Consider the following 17,825-nt stretch of genomic DNA (forward strand, 5'->3'; position numbering starts at 1 on the left):
GCTGCGTCCATTCGAAGAGGCAATGAATCGGGGCGGGTCTCTCAAACCTAAGCTGAGCCCATCACATCAAACCAGAAGATGTAATCTCAGCATCTCACTGAGAACTTGAGCTGTTTTTACTGTGAAGCGGGCCTTCTGCTGAGGCCTCAGGATGGCTGAGTGCTCTCTCCCCGCCAGAAGCTGCCCCTGGCTGGGTCATGGTATTACAATGGAAGAACTAAGTGCTAGCTTACTGACCCCACACCACACCACACCACACCACACCACACTCCCAGAAGTCATGGCAGCACTGCATTTCCCTCTGCAGATGAGGAAAATACAGAGAGAAATGGGCACAGCAAACAAATCCGTGACAGACACTCAAATCCCAAACTCTGACCCTTCCAGCCCTAACTGCGATCAGTGAGGCGGGGGCGAGTTCCCCACCTGCTACTGCACTACCCGAGGCCTCCGAAGCTGCTGTGGCTGCAGCAGGAGGAAATGCATTCGGATATAAACTCAGCCGGCCCCGCCTGTAGGGCTCAGAACCTCTGGAAAGCCAGACATGCAAAATCCACACGGCATGGCCTTCCAGACCATCCAGTCCCTACCCTTGAGAGGGTGCGGCACTGGCTCGCGAGGTGAGACCACACGATCCCGTAGGCCTTCCCATCTCTATTTCCTATGATTCTGCAGGATGTTCAAGGTCAGAGGTTAAACTTCTGCTGGGTAAGTGGTCATGGCAGGAAGAGAAGGAAAGGGTCCTACCTGCTCCACCCGGCAGAGCTTGTCCACGGTGCCTTGATAGTGCTTCATGCAGTCCTCGGCAAGATGCAGGTGGGTGGAATACTAGGAAAAAGCAGTTTGTGAGCAAGAATTACTCGCTGATATGTGTGCCACCTCCCTATGATGCATAAACACTGGGCCAGACACCAAGGAATCACCAGCCTCATGCAGGTCGCACACAACCACCACAAGGCAGGGCATTATGTGTCAAGAGAGAGGAACAAACCACATTCAAAGGGTCAACAGGAAGGAGGAATCCTTCGTGGGTGGGATGGGTGGGCTGATGGCTGCACAACGTGCCCACAAATTCTTCGATATTACTCCCTTCCAGGAGGAGGAGCTTAGTTCCCCCTCCTTGAGTGTGGGCTGGATTCAGTGACTCGCTTCTAAGGAACAGTGCGGAGGAAGTGATGTGTGATGTCCCGCATCAGGACCGGGAGGGCATGTGACTTCTTTCCAGCTCTCTCTCCCGGGTCACTCACTCTGGGGAAGCCAGCTGCCAGGTTGTGATGACACTCAGGCAGCCCCATGGCGAGGTTGATGGAAGAGGAATAGGAAGAATACAGAGAAAAAGATGAAGAGGAGAAAAGTCCTAGGAAAGAAGCTGTCTACCCCAGCCTCCCATTTTTGGCTAGTAAGAATGGAAGATGTCTAGTAAGAATAGAAGATGACTGAAGATCCGTGGATGTCAATGGACCGGTCAGTGTGCCAGGACTCTGAGACGCCTATCTGAAGCTCATTACACTCACGATCCCATTCAGTCACTTTGGATCGCCATACCTTGCTGAGCTCTTTCTGGTACTGGGGCATTTTCTTCAGCATCTGGGACAGGTCACGCATGGTGGTCTGTAAAGAAAGGAAAGCAGATGGTCTCACGCCCGTGGCTCTGACCTAGGAGGCTGAGCAAGTGTGGTGGGCGCAGGACAGGACAGCAGCCAGCACCAAAGCCCCAAGTGTGTTCTGTAACTCTCAAAAGGAATCCATTACACACAAGATCATGTGTGTTCAGACTGCCAAGCTTCTGCTCAAATAATTATTGACCCAAATAGCATGACTATCTTACGGGTGGAGAGCTGAACTCCGGAGCCCAGCAGTTATGTTTTATAGACAGTTACTGAGAGCATAACTCTTGCCAGGAAAGAACACGTTTTTGTCTATCCACTGCCTCTCTGCATCCCCAGCTTAAGCTGTTTTGGCATCATGTTCATGTTGAAAGGCTGCAGCTGAGTAGACAGGGGACAGTAGGGAGAAGGTGAAAAGGCTGGAATCAGCATCCTGACAGGTGAAAGGGGTCTGCTTACCCTCTAACTGTGCGACCCACCTAATCTCGCTCATTTATCCAACAAGAATTTATTGAATTACTACTACATTCCAGACACTTTTAGGTGCTGGACATACAAGGACCAAAAAAAAAAAAAAAAGGATGTCAAGTACTTTTGCCTTGAAAAGCTCACGTTTGGCGGGGACTGTCCCGTTGAATGGCCTGGCGCTCTCTGAGGGTGTCAGTGTGGTGCACAGAGCAGAGGCACGGCACCAGTCTAGGGAGGAGCAGGGAAGGTTCCTCCTCCTCCCCCAGAAACAACACCCGACCTGGCTGGTGTGGCTCAGTGGATGGAGTGTGTCACATTCACCAAGAGATCACCAGTTCAATTCCCAGTCAGGGCACATACCCAGGATGCAAGTTCAATCCCCAGTAGGGGGGCATGTAGGAGGCAGTCGATCAATGTTTCTCTCTCATTGATGTTTCTCTCTCTCCCTCTTTCTCTAAAAATCAATAAAAACATTTTATTTTATTTTGAAAATATATTTTATTGATTTTTTACAGAGAGGAAGGGAGAGGGATAGAGAGTTAGAAACATCAATGAGAGAGAAACATCTATCAGCTGCCTCCTGCACACCCCCTACTGGGGATGTGCCCACAACCAAGGTACATGCCCTTGACAAGAATTGAACCTGGGACCTGTCAGTCCACAGGCCAACGCTCTATCTACTGAGCCAAATCGGTTAGGACTAAAAACATTTTAAAAACAAAAAAACACGACACCTGAGCAAAGGACTGGGACTTCACAAGGCAAGGCCCAGACAAGGAGCTCAGGTGTGGCTGGAGGAAGGCGGTGGGACAGGAAGGAGGGAGACAGAGATGTTCGAGACCAGAGAGTCTCTGGAGTCTGATGACCCAGGTTCCATAGATGTGTCAGCAGGTGGGTGAGGCTTGATTCTCCTGGGAACGGGAAGTTGATAAATGGTTTTAAGCCAGGGAGTGACACAATCAGAGCTCATCTCCCTCTGCTGATGGGTAAGCACCTCTGTAAACAGCAGGAAAAGGAGAGGCCCAGGAAAGTTAGGTCATGAATTCTAATTCCTTCACAAGCTAAAAAAGGCTTCACGGTTCTTCTGGCTTAAAATGAATCATGATCCAAAACAGCAAATATGGATCCACAGAGTAACAGAAAGAAGCTCTCTATAAATATCAGAAGACGGGGTCTGGATCTCAGTCTTGAATGCAAAAGTAAGACAAAATGATCACGGATGAAGGAGGACTATGGCCCCCAGCTCCCCAGCTCCCCAGCCTGATGCCGGGGTGGCATTCTCCCTGCTCCTGGGGAGAAAGCAGGGTGGGCTCACCTTCTCCCCCGTGTTCATTCTCTTGCTGGAAGAAAAATCTTTCAGAGAACGGGTGACTTCCCTGGAAGACAGAAGAAGGCAGCTAAGTCTCAAAGCAACACCAAGTGCCTCTGTATGAGTGACATTGGGATAATGCAAGTCTTCCTTTAGGAAAATGTGGTGACTTCTCCTGTCGTAAGGGATGCAGTTCAAGTGACTTTCTGAGAGACAGACAGACAGTGTTTTTCTAGCTAATATTCTAAACCAGGGTTCTCCAGAGTGGGGTGCATGAGATGATCCCAGAAGAGAGAAGTAAATATTAGGACATCTACTTATACTTATTTTACTTCATCCTTTTCAAATTTATGTTTTTGTATATGCTGTAAAATATACACATTAGTACAACAAAGCATATATTTTACTTCACAGATAAATTTAATTAAATGTAAATACTGGAAATGTGAACCAACATTTTCCAAAGTTGAGTGATCCCCGAAGTGTGGAGACCACTTCTCAACAGCAGAGCTAGCCAAGATGATTATTTTCTCACTCTTGCCTGTGAATTTCCTGAGGACCAACTCAATGTGGCAGAATGTGTCTTTTTCTAAAAGCAGAACTGTTAAAAGGTCTTATAACATTTACATATTGGAAACATTTTGAAACATTTTCAGAGCAAAGTCTGCTCTGTGTGTGGAGACAGTTCTTGCTCAGAAATGTTAGGTATGACCACAGAAGAGGAAGATCACACACCAGCTACATAAGAGAGAACTGCATGGTGGGGTCTGGACCTTTAAATGGAACAAACTCATTTTACATACTTAGTGTTTATAAAGCACTAGAGGCCCAGTGGGGTCCCTTGGCCTGGCCTGCAGGGACTGGGCTGAAACTGGCTCTCCGACATCCCCCAAGGGGTCCCAGATTGCGAGAGGTCACAGGCTAAGCCAAGGGACCCCACCGGTGCATGATCGGGGCCGGAGAGGGACCACGGGAGGGCTCCATGGTGTGTCCAGCCTGTCTTGCCTGGCCAGACCCCAGCAGCAAGCTAACCTACCGGTTGGAGCGTCTGCCCCCTGGTGATCAGTGTACAGCATAGCGACTGGTTGAATGGTCGGACACTTCGCATATTAGGCTTTTATCATTTGGATTTTGCTGAGAGGTACAAATGCTTTCCAAAATCCTAAAGTCCCCCTAACACAGGATGAATTTTCTAACTTCCTGAAGCTGGTGGAGCCCTAGCCAGGGATCAGAAGGGGTTTATCATCAGAGGTTAGCATGTTGGCCACTTTGCTAAGGCAGCGAGTTCATCGCTGATGCGCTCCACCCCAGCTGCCCAGAACGCACACTGGAAACACCCTGGGGAGAGAGAAACGCCTCGCCCTGGAGGAGGGCGGGAGGGCTCTTACTGGGACACCTCTGCGATGTGCTTGTGGCGCAGCGTTATCCAGAGGTCGTCGTCCTCGTCCAGAAGCACTTCCTTCACCCGTGCCTCTCCGATGCCGCTCGTCTCATACCTAGAGAGGGGAGGACCCACAAAATCCATCCAAGTCCCCTCTGGTTTGCAACAGACAAGAGCTCACAGTCCTCAGCAGACAGATGTCCCCAGGAATGACTTTATAAGCTCCATGACCATCTGGTGTCTGCAGAATGGGCACTAATGGCTACAATTCCTCGGGCAGAGAGCTCCAATCAAGGTCAACTGACACGGAGTTCCGTCTTGGATGCTTCAGGGTCAGCTGACGTGAGCGCCACCTGAGCCATGTGGCTCGGGGTGTGGAGTCAGGTCATAGTGAGTTACAAGGGAAAGACAAAGACCACCCTTTGTCCCTCTCCCAGAAAGGCCTGAGCACCATCCAATGCGGGGTGCCTGCCACCGTCAGCAGTGACCTGCACAGGCCCTCGGCCCAGGACGCCTGTGAAAGCATGAACATCGAAGGAAGACAAGAACCGCAGGTGCCAAAGGGAGAAGAGCAGAGATCCACTCAGAGTTCCAGAACTTTCATTCACTACCCTTATGATCAATGTAAATGACATGAGAGCAGTGCAGTCTGTTTCCATAAAAATAAAGATTAGTTTTTAGAAACTGAATTTCTAATGATTGCTACCAAGAAAAATGTTTATAATGAAGGAAACGGCTCCTCTGCAAATGAGTTCAGTAAGAAACTCCTGTGGATCTATCTGTCATCATATTTGATGATCTGCAAGTAAGATTCAACTCTGAAAAAGATATGCACACATGCCCAAATCGACGACATACTGACACGAGGACAGACTATATAGAGCTGGGAACTAAAGTCCTTGTTCTCCCCAAAAGGGGCCCGGGTTCCTGGCTAGAAGTGCCATGAGGATTTTGGGAACTCACAGACAAGCTTCTAGGCTAACTGACAAGACTATGGAAACACCTACTTCTCCTAAGATTGATGACGCCCTTTTCCTAAGTCAGAGGTTGTATCTGGTTCGTTTGCAAAGCTGCAGTCCCTCCGGATGGTATACTTACTTGTACACATCATTCTCGATAGGCAGCAGATCATAACTCATAGCCTGAAAGGTCAGCTCATGAAGAACAGGGGAACTGGGGTCGAAACCGCGGTCCAGGATCAGGAGCTGGGAGCGAGCCTTGTCTGGGCCCTAGAAGGAAGGACACGGGGGACTTTCACAAGCACTCCGGACAGTGCTGGCTCTGCACCACGCATGGCCCTCCTGTAAAAGGGGCAGCAGGAAGTGAACTCGGAGACAAAACCTACTGAAATAGCACGGAACACAGTCCCTTTACTGCTTGACCAGAATACCAGTCCACACCATGTGAGAGAGAACCCAGGATGTCTGTTTCATAGCGAGTGTCCTTTGAAGCAGATCTGAAATGGTGGTGGTCCAAGGTGAGCTCACAAAGAAGAGCACCACTGGGTTCAGCTATGAACGGGTGGCCCACCAGGCATCTGCCCGGGCCAAGGGGTTCCCGGCCCTGGGACTTGTGGCTGTAAACCCGAGATGACGAGAACTCTGTGCCTTGACTGCTGTGGGCTTACAGGAATCTATACATGTGATACAATTAAATAGAACTCACACACACACAAGTACGTGTGCAAACTAGTGAGATCTGCACAAGGTCCGTTTTCTGGGGTTGACATTGTTCTGTGGAGGGTGTTCCCAGGACGCAGGGCTTTCAGTGCTAAATCTGGGGTCGTCCCGGAGAACAGAAAGGAGTCGTCGCCCTAGCTACACTGACCAGAGTCTCAATCGGCCTGCCCAAGGGGCTGAGCATGGCACCAGAGGCCACGAGCAGAGACAGCGGCACTCACATCACCCGGTGAGAGAATCCCGCGGTCCACGGCCTCTTACCTCGCCCATGGTGGGGTCATCGGCTTTGTAGGCGTCGAGCTTGTCCTGGATTAGCTGGGCCAGCAGAGCGTTGTCCTTGTACTCCCTGCCGAGGAGGAGAGACACAGTGACGGCCTTGGGAGAGAGGCAGGACTGCGGGAAGGTCAGGGGGCACGCGAGTTTCACCTGCATTGCTCTTTTACAATGAGAACACAGGCACATACGCGTGTTTCATTAAAAAGGACAAACAGAATCAAGTATTTAGCTCTGTGCCTGCAACAGAAATGGTGAAAAGCAGCTTCCGATGAGCAGCCCCACATCAGCAGAGGGTCCTGACCATCCGTCCTTTCCCCGGCATCAGTCATCTGAGCCTGACCCACCCGAGTCTCACTTCCCTTGGGTCTTGTTTGCTAGCAAGTGAGAACCTCTGAACCTTACCCTGGGCTCAGCCTGACAGCGTTTCCGGGGCCCCACCCGCTGTACACAGTGTGTGGTGCTGCCTGCCAGCTGGCCAGGCTCAGGCTGAAGCGCCTCTGCTCCCAGCCCAGCCCTCCCACGCATGAACTCCAATCCGCCACTCCTCTCTCAGGGGAGATGGCCTCGGCCCCCATTTCCAGCTTTTGTCAGGGAGCACCAACCACAGAGGGGTCAGACGCTGGGGCAGACCAAGGGAGGCGTCATTCTACGGTTACACGTCCAGCAGACAAAGGCAACAGGCTGGGTGGAACACTGACCCCCGCACTCCAGGTTCAGGCCCTCAGCTCCTCTGGCTCCAGTTTCTCCTCCCCTGACTCCTGCGTTCACTCCCCCGTCAACCCCCAAAGGTTTCCCGGGGACAGCCGCTGAAGGACCTAATCCCAAAGCTGGCATTGGAGGCCTCCAGAAATGGCCCCATGTCGCCCTGCCCTACACACCGTGCTAGACGGTCCATCCTCCTCAAACTTGCCCTTGGTTTCCCCAGCTCCACGCTTTTGCTCATTCCAATGGCAAAGCCACCTGTCACAGAAAAGGCCTCTGGTGCTCATCGGTCTTTTGAAATCCAAACCTGTCCTTCAAGACCTAGTTCCAACGACCCCTCTAGTCTGAGCTGCTTTTGATCCTCTCAGCTCGAAGGGCCGAAGGGCCCTTGGCTGGTCTGCCCTTAGTCATATCTCGCAGGGCTCACACTGCAGGTGTGCACAGCTATGGCCCATCTGCTGGGATGTTCCCTGCCCGCCCAGCTCAGGGCTGTGTCCTCAGGGGAGTCTCCCCAGCACTTAGCACACAGCAGGTAAGTGATGCATGGATGACTTTATAAAACCTGACTGTGTCCTTTATAGAATTATTTCTTTGTATTTTACCTTACTCTGAAACATCTTCTGCAAAGATGATGTTTGTTTTTAAAGGTTAGGAAGAGATGAAAAACTACAGGGAACTTGGGTGGCGATTAAATAGGGGTTCATATTTTAGTTACTCATAACTGAACATCTATGTATATTTCATGCTCTTTTCTGTATGTATTACTATAGTTCACAAAATTTAAAAAATGACAAAACCGTTGGAAGAATAATTATAAATGCGAGACACTCAAATCTTGACCCTGAGACAACTGGCAAAGGAATGTTAAGGCCAGAGGAGTCGGGACAGTTTCTCCCGAGCGCGCTCTTACCCACGATACCGCACGGCTGGGTACTCCTTCAGCGTGGCACACAGAGTGGCAATCTGCTCTGCCAGGCGCTCTAGTATAGGATTCTTCATCTGAGCCTTGTGGGGACTGTAGAAGCTCTGGAAAGAGTCAGCCGAGTCCAGAGAATACACCTGAGGAGGCGGCAAAAATATACGCATATATAGTGTTTGCATCCAGGATGCTGAACGTCAGAATTTTCTCCAAACCTGATAGCAAGTCTACAGAGCATGTTTTCATTTATCCTTCAAATCTGGGCTGGGTGTCTGCTGGCCCAGGCACTGTGCTAAACACATGGGAACTATTCGTGACCAAAACATGATCATCCTTGTGGAGTGCGTGAAGGGAAGGCAGGCAGTAAACAAACAATAAACATAATGAAGTAAGTTGTATGGCATGTGAGAAACTGGTGTGTGTATGAGAAAATAATAAAGCAGGGAAAGAATGCCCGGATGGGCTGGACAGGGAGGACAAGGCCTCCTGGAGAAGGTGACGTTTGAACAGGGCTTGAGGAGGTGCAGAGTTTCTCACCAGCAGGGACTTGCCCACGGAGGGATGGCTGTGCCAAAACCTGAGGCAAGCGTGTCTGATGAACAATGAGGAGCCCGGGAGGAGAGCAGGAGAGGAGCCTAGTGTCAGACCTCACAGGCCATTAGAGGGTTAAGTAAATAAGGGATAAGCTAGAAATTGTGCTGTGACTGTGTGCAAATGGTGCTTTTTGATTAAACAATTTTGTATTCTCAGGGGTATGTTCTACTTTTCTTTTTCTTTGGAGAGTTCGAAGTTTCAAGTTTTCTCTTACACTCCTTAGCCTACCAGCTAAGTATTTTCTCAGAATCTCATTGATGTGAACCGCCCTGATCATCTAGAAAAGCGGAGGGCTGTGTTTGAAGTGTATTGTTTTTTAAAATCTATGGTGTGCTGGAACATGCTAAAGGTGGATTGCGTTCAATCCAGGTGGTGACAGGGCTCACAGAGAGGAAAAAACGTGCTGCCCTCAGGGAATAGGCTTTGGGCCAACTGGGAAGGAGACCGTGTTTAAATGTTCATGCTGTACTTTTTCCATCCCTCCTTAGCTAAGAACAGGTGATTCCATATGCAAAAATAAAAAAAGATTCCATATGCTAGCGGTCGCCAACCAGTAGTGCTCCGCAGACCACTGGTGGGCCGTGAGGTCCGAAAGGTTGGCGACCACTGACATATGCCACAATCATTTTTTATCTCTACAAAATGCATAAATGTCCTGTTATCTCATTTCTTTGTTTGCCAGAAGATTTTTAAAAATCTTAAAAGACTAAGCCATTCATTCTGTGCCCTCTCACAATCAGCTTCTCTTTTACTGGTTTAACAACTTTGTGTTTTCCAAGGAGGCGGCTTGCTGCCGCCCTCCTGGCACTGGCAGTGTTAAGGGCTAATGACGGAGGCTGCCATCTGTTCGCTCAGCACATGACAGGCTGAGGTTATCTCTACATAGAAACAGTCTCCTTCACAGCAGATGGGCGTTGTCTGATCCCTTCCCATCTCTCCTTCCATGCTCTTTTTGGATTGACCACCTTTTGGTTATTCGGGACTCAGCCAGTTGGGGTGAACGCTGGGAGCAAGGAGAAGTGCACACAAAGGCTTTAAAAAGGTCAGAAATAAATACCGAGTAAGATGAAGGCCGGGCAGACCCCTCAGGAATACCGCCTCTTTCCATTACATAAACATCCACTCACAACCCCTCATTGTCTTCCAGAATATGACACCTTCCCTCCCCACTCTGTGTACTGCACGCCTACCCCACCCTCTCAGAGCTCCCGACAGAGTAACAAGGATGCAGAGTTCCATGGCTCCCTACCAGCCTCACCTGGGACTCATAGGGGAGAAACGCAATGTTGATTTCTGTCAGAGTCTTGATGACTTTGGCTGCTCGAGATTTTACCAGCTCATTAAACAAGGCATCTGGACAAGCTGCAGGAATGACAAAAGACACTAGGTTTTCCTGTCTGTTTGCTGGTTAATTTCAATAGTCACACGTGTCTGGTGGATTCTTCATTTATTAGCATTTTAACAAAGGAAATAAAAAGTTAATTCCTTCCTAAAATATCCACTATCTCTAGGCTATAAAAGGAGTATAAAAACACCCACAAGGCCCTCAACAGAGAAACAATGGGCAATAAAGACTGAGATTCTGACAGCTAATAAAAAAACAACTGTTTTTAATATTTTTTTTTATATTGCAGGAAAAGACCTGCAATATACACAACATCGCCCTGACCGGTTTGGCTCAGCGGATAGAGCATCAGCCTGCGGACTCAAGGGTCCCAGGTTCGATTCGGGTCAAGGGCATGTACCTTGGTTGCGGGCCCATCCCCAGTGGGGAGTGTGCAGGAGGCAGCTGATCCATGTTCCTCTCTCATCGATGTTTCTAACTCTCTGTCCCTCTCCCTTCCTCTCTGTAAAAAAATCAATAAAATATATTAAAAATATATATATATATACACACAACATCATGCATCCGACATGCTCATGAAAAATAAAATAATGAAAAGTCAAACCACTGGGCAATGTGGTGCTGGTGTTTCTTGGACCCTCGAAGGAACTCAGCCGCTCAGGAGACCCACTTGGTGGGGAACCACAGTTCACGCAGCTCTCCTGGGCCAAACAGTGCAGGGTCCCAGAAATGCACTTTTGTTTCATTATTACTCATGCTGCCTACCTGCTCTCTCTTGTCACCCACATTCAAATGGTATAAAAGTATTTTTTGCCAGAACCTTTCCCCACTTTCTCAGGGGTAAGTTCTGCCGGTTTTCCTTTGAAGAACACTAGGGAACATGTTAGGGTTGTGCGCTCTTTAGCTATCCCGCCTTACTCAGCTCTCTGCTGTTAACAAAGATTGACCAGGATGTTAGCGCACGGGCTCCTTGCACACAAATAACAGAATGGACTCCAGGACAACGATGCCAGTCTAGCTGAGATAAAGACCAGGGGAAACCTTTGAGGTTGGAAAGCAGATGGACATACACTATACTTTAGTGACATCCGGAAGTCCACACGGTGAGACGCCAAGGCTGGCGCCGGGACGTTCTGCTCAGCCCTAAGAAGGTGCTATTTTCATCAGGAAGGTCTGCCCTGGCTACAGGGTTTGCATGTGGGTGTGCTTATTTTTGTCTCTAATGCAATTTTTCTTCTGAAAGAAAAGAAAAGATCAGGACAATCACAGCAACGACCCATTTCTTCCCCATTGCCCTGGCTTGGCTCTGGCTCAGCCGTGCCGTGCAGAAAGGCTACCCTGGAGGAGGGGGCAGCATCTGACAGCCGTACTCACAGTCAGTGAAGAAGACATGGGCAGCCCGGTACTTAGCAGTCGGTGGGTCCTTAAAGTCATTCATGAGGGAGCGGATAGACTGTGAAGAGGGATAAAAAAGGGAACTGAATCCAATTCTAGAAGCAAATGGAGCCTATATCTGGTCAAAATTAAATCCAAGAGGGCATTCAAGCTACTTGCACAAAAATAGCAGGGGATTTTTAATGTATAATTCTAACTCATGTTTGGGGATTTGCAACGAGGATTATTTGGGAGTTTAGATGAACAAGAGCCTTCTTAGATCATTCCAGAATGACAGTGTCAGTTCTTTGATGCCACCATAACATGGGTTCCTAAGAAGAGACCCACAAAAGAGGAAACTGGTCAGAAACCTTCTAGGAGATTCACACCGATGAAGTTCTAGCAGTGTAGTTGCATCTTCAGAAACTCATTCATAAGCCAACTTTTACAAGTGAAAAGAAAGTGTTAAAACTGGGGGCAATTTATGGACTGAGAGACAAGCCTAAGACAACTGTTAGCCCAAAGCAAGGAGGTGGACCTTGTCTGGATACTGATTTGAACCAACCCTCCAAAACGATAAGACAGGCAGTTCCGAACACTAATGGGCTGTTGATGAATTCTGCCTGAAAGTATAAAATACCTAATCTCAGAAGGCTGGTCCCTAACTAGATAAAGCAGGTCCCTAACCAGAGAGGGAGTGCAAGGGGGAAGCTGAATGGCCTGGCACTGGCTTTCTGGCCAGCGGTGTATTTCAGAAAGCGTAAGGCTCTCTTCACTCCTCTCTGCCTCTCCCACCCCTGATTGTGAACTGCATGGAGAGCAGAGCAGTGTGTTACATGCGTGCTTAACCCAGAAACTGCAGACACGGCTGCGCAGACGCTACGCCAGCACGTGTGATCTTAGCCAAAGCTCTTCTTGGGGGAGGACTTACCTTCTCTGACGGAGTGATGAGGTACACAGCCTCCAGGCTGGGCAGTGGCTCCCTGCACTTGTTGATGTCTTCCACAACTAGACAACAAAACAGCAGCCCACCGTGAGTGAGAAAACTCAACTGGGCATCACAAGACTGGAAGTGACAGGCACAGGCTACCTTCAGACAAGCACAGATAAAAACCTGGGAGCGGGGGCGTCACTGCCCCTTCCTGATAGTCACCACTTTCTGCCGTCCCACTGTGCTGAGGTTTTAGAAGACCTGAAACTTTATCACACTAAATATTTCCCACTCCCCATTTCGGTTTCAGTAAATTCCTTCATTTGCTCTGATTGAAAATGGAAAATTTGCCCCTTCCTTCAGGTTTTGTTGCTGTTGTTGTTCATTTGTCCCCCAAATTCCAAGTTCCTTTAGAATTCCCACGCTTTGATAGAGAAAAATGTAGTTTTAAAAAATTAATGAAAATAAGTTTGTAAGCTCAAAACATCTGACCATAGGACACTTCAACTCTCCTAGACACTCCCAAAGTAGCTGTACCAACTGACACTCCATCATATAGGAGTTCCCATTTTTCTACATCCTCTCTGTCACTTGGCAGTATCAGCGTTTAAATATTCCAGTCTGGTGAGTGTACAGCCATATTTCACTCTGGTTTCAATTGTAGTTCCCTGACCCTTAAAGTGGGCAAGTAATTTTTCATGTATTTATTGGCCATTTTGGATTTATTCTTTTTTTAAGTGCCTGTTCAGGTCTTTTGCCCATTTTTTCCCTATTGGATGGCCTGCCTTTTCCCTTGATTTAGCCTTTCTTTTGGCATCCTTTAACACAGCGGTTCTCAATCTGTGGGTCGCAAACGCTTTTGCGGTCGAACGGCCCTTTCACAGGGGTCGCCTAAGACCATCCTGCATATCAGATATTTACATGACGATTCATAACAGTAGCAACATTACAGTGCTGAAGTAGCAACGAAAATAATTTTATGATTGGGTCACAACATGAGGAACTGTATTTAAAGGGCCAGAAGGTTGAGACCACTGCTTGAACAGATATTTAATGAGCATCTAGCAGTGGCTTAGGAATTCAGTGATGGACAAGAAGCCTTGGGTCTCTCTCAGGAACTTACAGTCTTACCACCCAGGTCAGTGGAAGAATCTAAAGTCAAGTAGGTATTACTGAATAGGGAGGAGGAAAGCTGGCACAAGGGGAAGGCCTGAGTGTCACTAAAGGGCAGAGAGAATGGTGCGCTCACTTGTTATCCCCTCGGTCATGATGTCCGTCATCTTACAGCAGGAGGAGAGCATCCTCATGCTCAGCTGATCGACCACCAGCACCTGGAAGCAGAGAGACCAGCTTACAGCCCGTATGGCACCTTCTGCTCTTCTCATCGGCTCACCGCGTCAGACCTCAACATAAGCCCCAGAAGGCAGAACACTGAGATTCAGTATTTCCTGGGGCCAGCAGAAGTTAGCTGAAATGCATGCTAGCTTTTTCCCCCACACGCTAACCTAACTTGGGAGTTAAGAGCTTGCTCTTATTGACTTGACTTAATTTTGTAAGTTTAAAAAATATTAAACTTTTGATTTTTCATGATAAAGAAATCAATTACTCATAAAAATGCAAAGAAAGAGATAAAAATACTCTATAGCACCCACACTCAGAAGCTACACTGGAGTCTTTTCTCAGGGCAGAGCTTTTTCCTAAAGGGAGGGGGAGCACTCGTGCCACAAGGACAGTCTGGAAGGTGAGGACTGTTACAATGTCATCAGGACGCACTTCACCAGCAGACACATCATCTGGGAGCCAACTGTGCTTCAGGAAGACGTGCCATCGGGTCTAAAAGTTTCACCCCTGCAATTCTTCAGCTAACCTCTCCTAGCTCCTGTCGGCACGGTGGACAGGGGGATGCAGTTAGAACAAGGCTAGTTCTCCTCTCCCCCTTTAATGATATAAACGGAGGTAACAGAGGCCAGACATGATGTGGCCCAGAAAGCACGCTGCTGCAGCACGAGGGCCAGGCTTCAGCCTATGCAGCAGCTTCCTCGAGACCTTTTAAAGCTCCCAGGTCCACAGAGACGGGCATAGAGAGTTCCCACCACATGGCCTCCCGCTCTGGTGGTGAGGGGGATGTGCTGCTAACACAGTCTCCCAAGTCCAGGGGAGACTTCAAAACCCGCCTGGGCCGTCACCTCTGCTGCTACCGGCCGATGGACTTGCAAACTTGCAGGCAAGAGTGGTTGGAATAAACTTCAATAGCGCACGGGAAGTTCAAGCGAGATTGCATGCTCTCCTGGCCAGTGGAAGGCCCTGCCCCAGACAACCAAGTGACCCTTAAAACGCCGACTTCCTGAATGGAGGGCAGCACGCTGTCCGCTCCTCGTGTCACCCGCTCCAGGAACTGAGGCCACAATCAGTTTGACTTAAATACTTGTTTCATGTACATTACATGTGAAACGGCCAGCGTTGTTCTCAAAGTTACATGAATAAACATGTAGTTACTGACAGATGGGGACAGACCAAAAGAGGGCTTTCCACACTGCTGTGTGGGCTCCATGGAGATGCTTTAAGGCTGCCAGAGAGGCCAAAGGGCCTTGCCTTTCTCTCCCACAGTGGGCAGAATTCCACCCTCTCCTGCTTAAATACGGGTTTCAGGGAAGATTTTGTTTGAATAAAAGAGTTCCAACTGCGAACCTGCCCCAGCAGGTGCTCTTTCAGATAAGCTTTATGACCAAGAGATTTCATAACCAGGATCCTATCAAATGAGAGGCATAAGCAGATTACCTTTTTAAAATTTTATTCTCTGGACACAACAAAGGTCTTCACTCTCTGCCTCTACACTTTCCCCCACCGTAGTTCTTTCCACATGAACTCACCGTTAAGGCCATTAATTATACTGTCTGCTTACCTTCCACTCCCCCTTCTTCTTGACCTTCTTTATCACATCATGCATGATCTCTAAAAAAGGACAAAAGAAAGGGAGGAAGAAAAGCAGAAAGGAAACTTTAAGGTAATTTCAAGGACTTCATCTCCTGCCTACTAGACTCGGTAATTTTTCTCCCCACAGGCTTTGTTCTCGTTGTTCAATGTCTATTCACTGAGCCAGACTCAACCCACCATAAAGAGTTTTCTCCCTGCCCTGGCCGGTGTGGCTCAGTGGTACAGCTCTGGCCTGTGAACCAAAGGGTCACAAGTTCAATTGCCAGTCAAGGGTACCTGGGATGCAGGTTTGGTCCCCGGCCACATGTGCGGGAGGCAACCAATCAATGTGTCCCTCTCACATCAACCTTTCATCTCTCGCTCTCCCACTCCCTCCGTTCCACTCTCTCCAACAATCAGTGAGGATTAACAAGAACAACAACAAAAAAGAGTTCTCTTCCTGTTTCCTTAATTTGGTGGTTCTCAAACTCTCTGGTCTCAGGACTACTTTATACTTAAAAATTGAGGTTCCCAAAGAGTGTTTGCTTAGTCTCTGTCATTCCCCTTTCCACCTGAGTGTCCCCAGCCGTGCGGGGCTCATCAGAAATGCCACGTTACCACCTTTTCTAAACCCAGGGAGTGAGCAGGCCTGTTAGCAAGTGTGTTTCAAACACGTAGGTCCTTCTCTAGAGCACAGTGGTTCCTAACTGCCTTTGACTACTCGCAATAATCTGATGTGCAGTACACGTGTTCTGAAATGTTTAGACTGTCTTCCTGATTGTAACAACGCACTCACTGCAGTACTCTTGGAAAACAGAAAATACCGTGTGTTACTTGTTTACTTAAAAAAAATAAAAAAGAAAAATAATCTGTAATCCTGTCAACTTGAAATGCTTAATGAACATTTTAGTTATTTCCTACTAGCTTTTTCTCTGCATGTTTACAGTTAAAATCATGAAATATGTGTGTGTGTGTTTGTGTGTGTGTGTGCCAGTCACCAAACTCATTTCCCCAGGTTAATAAAAATGCCTCCTAGGATTTAAAATGCAACCATAATAGTCCAATAGCCATTTAGATTATTTCCCATGTTTCAGTGGAATGAAAATTGGAAACAAATATATAAAGTAATAGAGCAGTGGTAAGTCATTTAGGTTACATTTGTACAATGGAATACTATGTACTCATTAGGAATAATGATATAGGAACTATATATATATATGCATTCATTCACTCATTCAGTAACATTTGTTGTGTAGCCACTGTTGGCCAGTCATTAAGCACCAGGCGTGAACAAGGGCAGGTACCACATGGCCCCAGTGGGAAGCAGGGAGGAGACGTTGAAGATCTAGCGGCAGAGGTGAGGGTCTCCTTGCTGGAGATGACTCCTGGCTAAGAGAGGGCAAAGTGGTCTCATATATGGAAAGTTTGAAGAAAGAGGGTATCCAAAATCTCCCTGAAGTCTGGGAAAGTGAATTTAGAGATGTTTTAGCATTTCTGGACAGTATTAAGGGCTAATTTGAGGTTCATGGCCATGAATTTAATGTGAAACCAGGCAGCTCAATTGTGTTTTGTGTATGTGTATTTTCAAACAATGTTCGCCTATCCAGGTATAGGCCAGGAAGAAAAGAAGAGTTGGTTTGAACTAGTTTAGGGTTAGGGTTTCCCTAGGTGAGTACAACAGAGGGAGAAATTGCTCAAAATATATGGCTAAGAGCGGGGGGAAAGGGCATGTTACAACTATTTTTTAAAAGTATACAAAAATAGGAAAAATTAGAGCAAGTTATACCAAAATGTTATTTTTGTGCAGTAAGATTATGATTAATCTGTGATTGCTAATTTGTCTTCCTATGTTCTCCCCAGCTTTCTGCATTGAGTATATATTATTTTTTGTAATAGGAAAAATGGTCTAAAAATAATGTAAGTGATTCTGTTAAGAGAGCTTTCCGGGTATGGAATAACAGGCAGAGTACAAATATTCTGGGCTCTTGATAAATTCTTCTGAACTATTTTGCAAAAGCACAATTTACACCCTCAGCAGTACTTTCCAAATTAACATACTGATAAAGTAATAACTTGAGGTGTGCTTATTTTTAATCTTTGCTAGTGTCAGCAGAAAATGGTATATTTCACTGTTTTTATTTGACTTTATTTCATTACTGAGGATTAATACTTTTTCCTTTGCTACACAAAATTAATTTTCATTCACTGGCTTTAAATTCAAGCCACTTTTTGATAAGGGAAGATAGAGGTAGAATCAAAAAAATTAAAACAAGTATCACAAGTAGTGAAGACGGACTGACAGCTGCCACGCCCACCCTTCCAATCAG

The 17,825-nt window shown here is 47.5% G+C and overlaps 1 protein-coding gene across 1 annotated transcript in view; it reads right to left on the minus strand.

Moving 5' to 3' along the window:
- The window catches only part of STXBP1 (syntaxin binding protein 1), a 27,411-nt gene extending 11,874 nt beyond the window's left edge, over positions 1 to 15,537 (minus strand). The window contains 12 exon segments of the mRNA XM_015567065.1: positions 748 to 828; positions 1,546 to 1,611; positions 3,391 to 3,451; positions 4,773 to 4,880; positions 5,864 to 5,994; positions 6,706 to 6,790; positions 8,333 to 8,481; positions 10,194 to 10,297; positions 11,655 to 11,733; positions 12,586 to 12,662; positions 13,835 to 13,916; positions 15,488 to 15,537. Coding sequence (XP_015422551.1) covers positions 748 to 828; positions 1,546 to 1,611; positions 3,391 to 3,451; positions 4,773 to 4,880; positions 5,864 to 5,994; positions 6,706 to 6,790; positions 8,333 to 8,481; positions 10,194 to 10,297; positions 11,655 to 11,733; positions 12,586 to 12,662; positions 13,835 to 13,916; positions 15,488 to 15,532 — 1,068 coding nt within the window. The 5' untranslated portion in view covers positions 15,533 to 15,537.
- Positions 15,538 to 17,825: the final 2,288 nt, after the last annotated feature.

Source organism: Myotis davidii, unplaced genomic scaffold (assembly GCF_000327345.1).
Source record: "Myotis davidii unplaced genomic scaffold, ASM32734v1 scaffold142, whole genome shotgun sequence".
NCBI classification, from domain to species: domain Eukaryota; kingdom Metazoa; phylum Chordata; class Mammalia; order Chiroptera; family Vespertilionidae; genus Myotis; species Myotis davidii.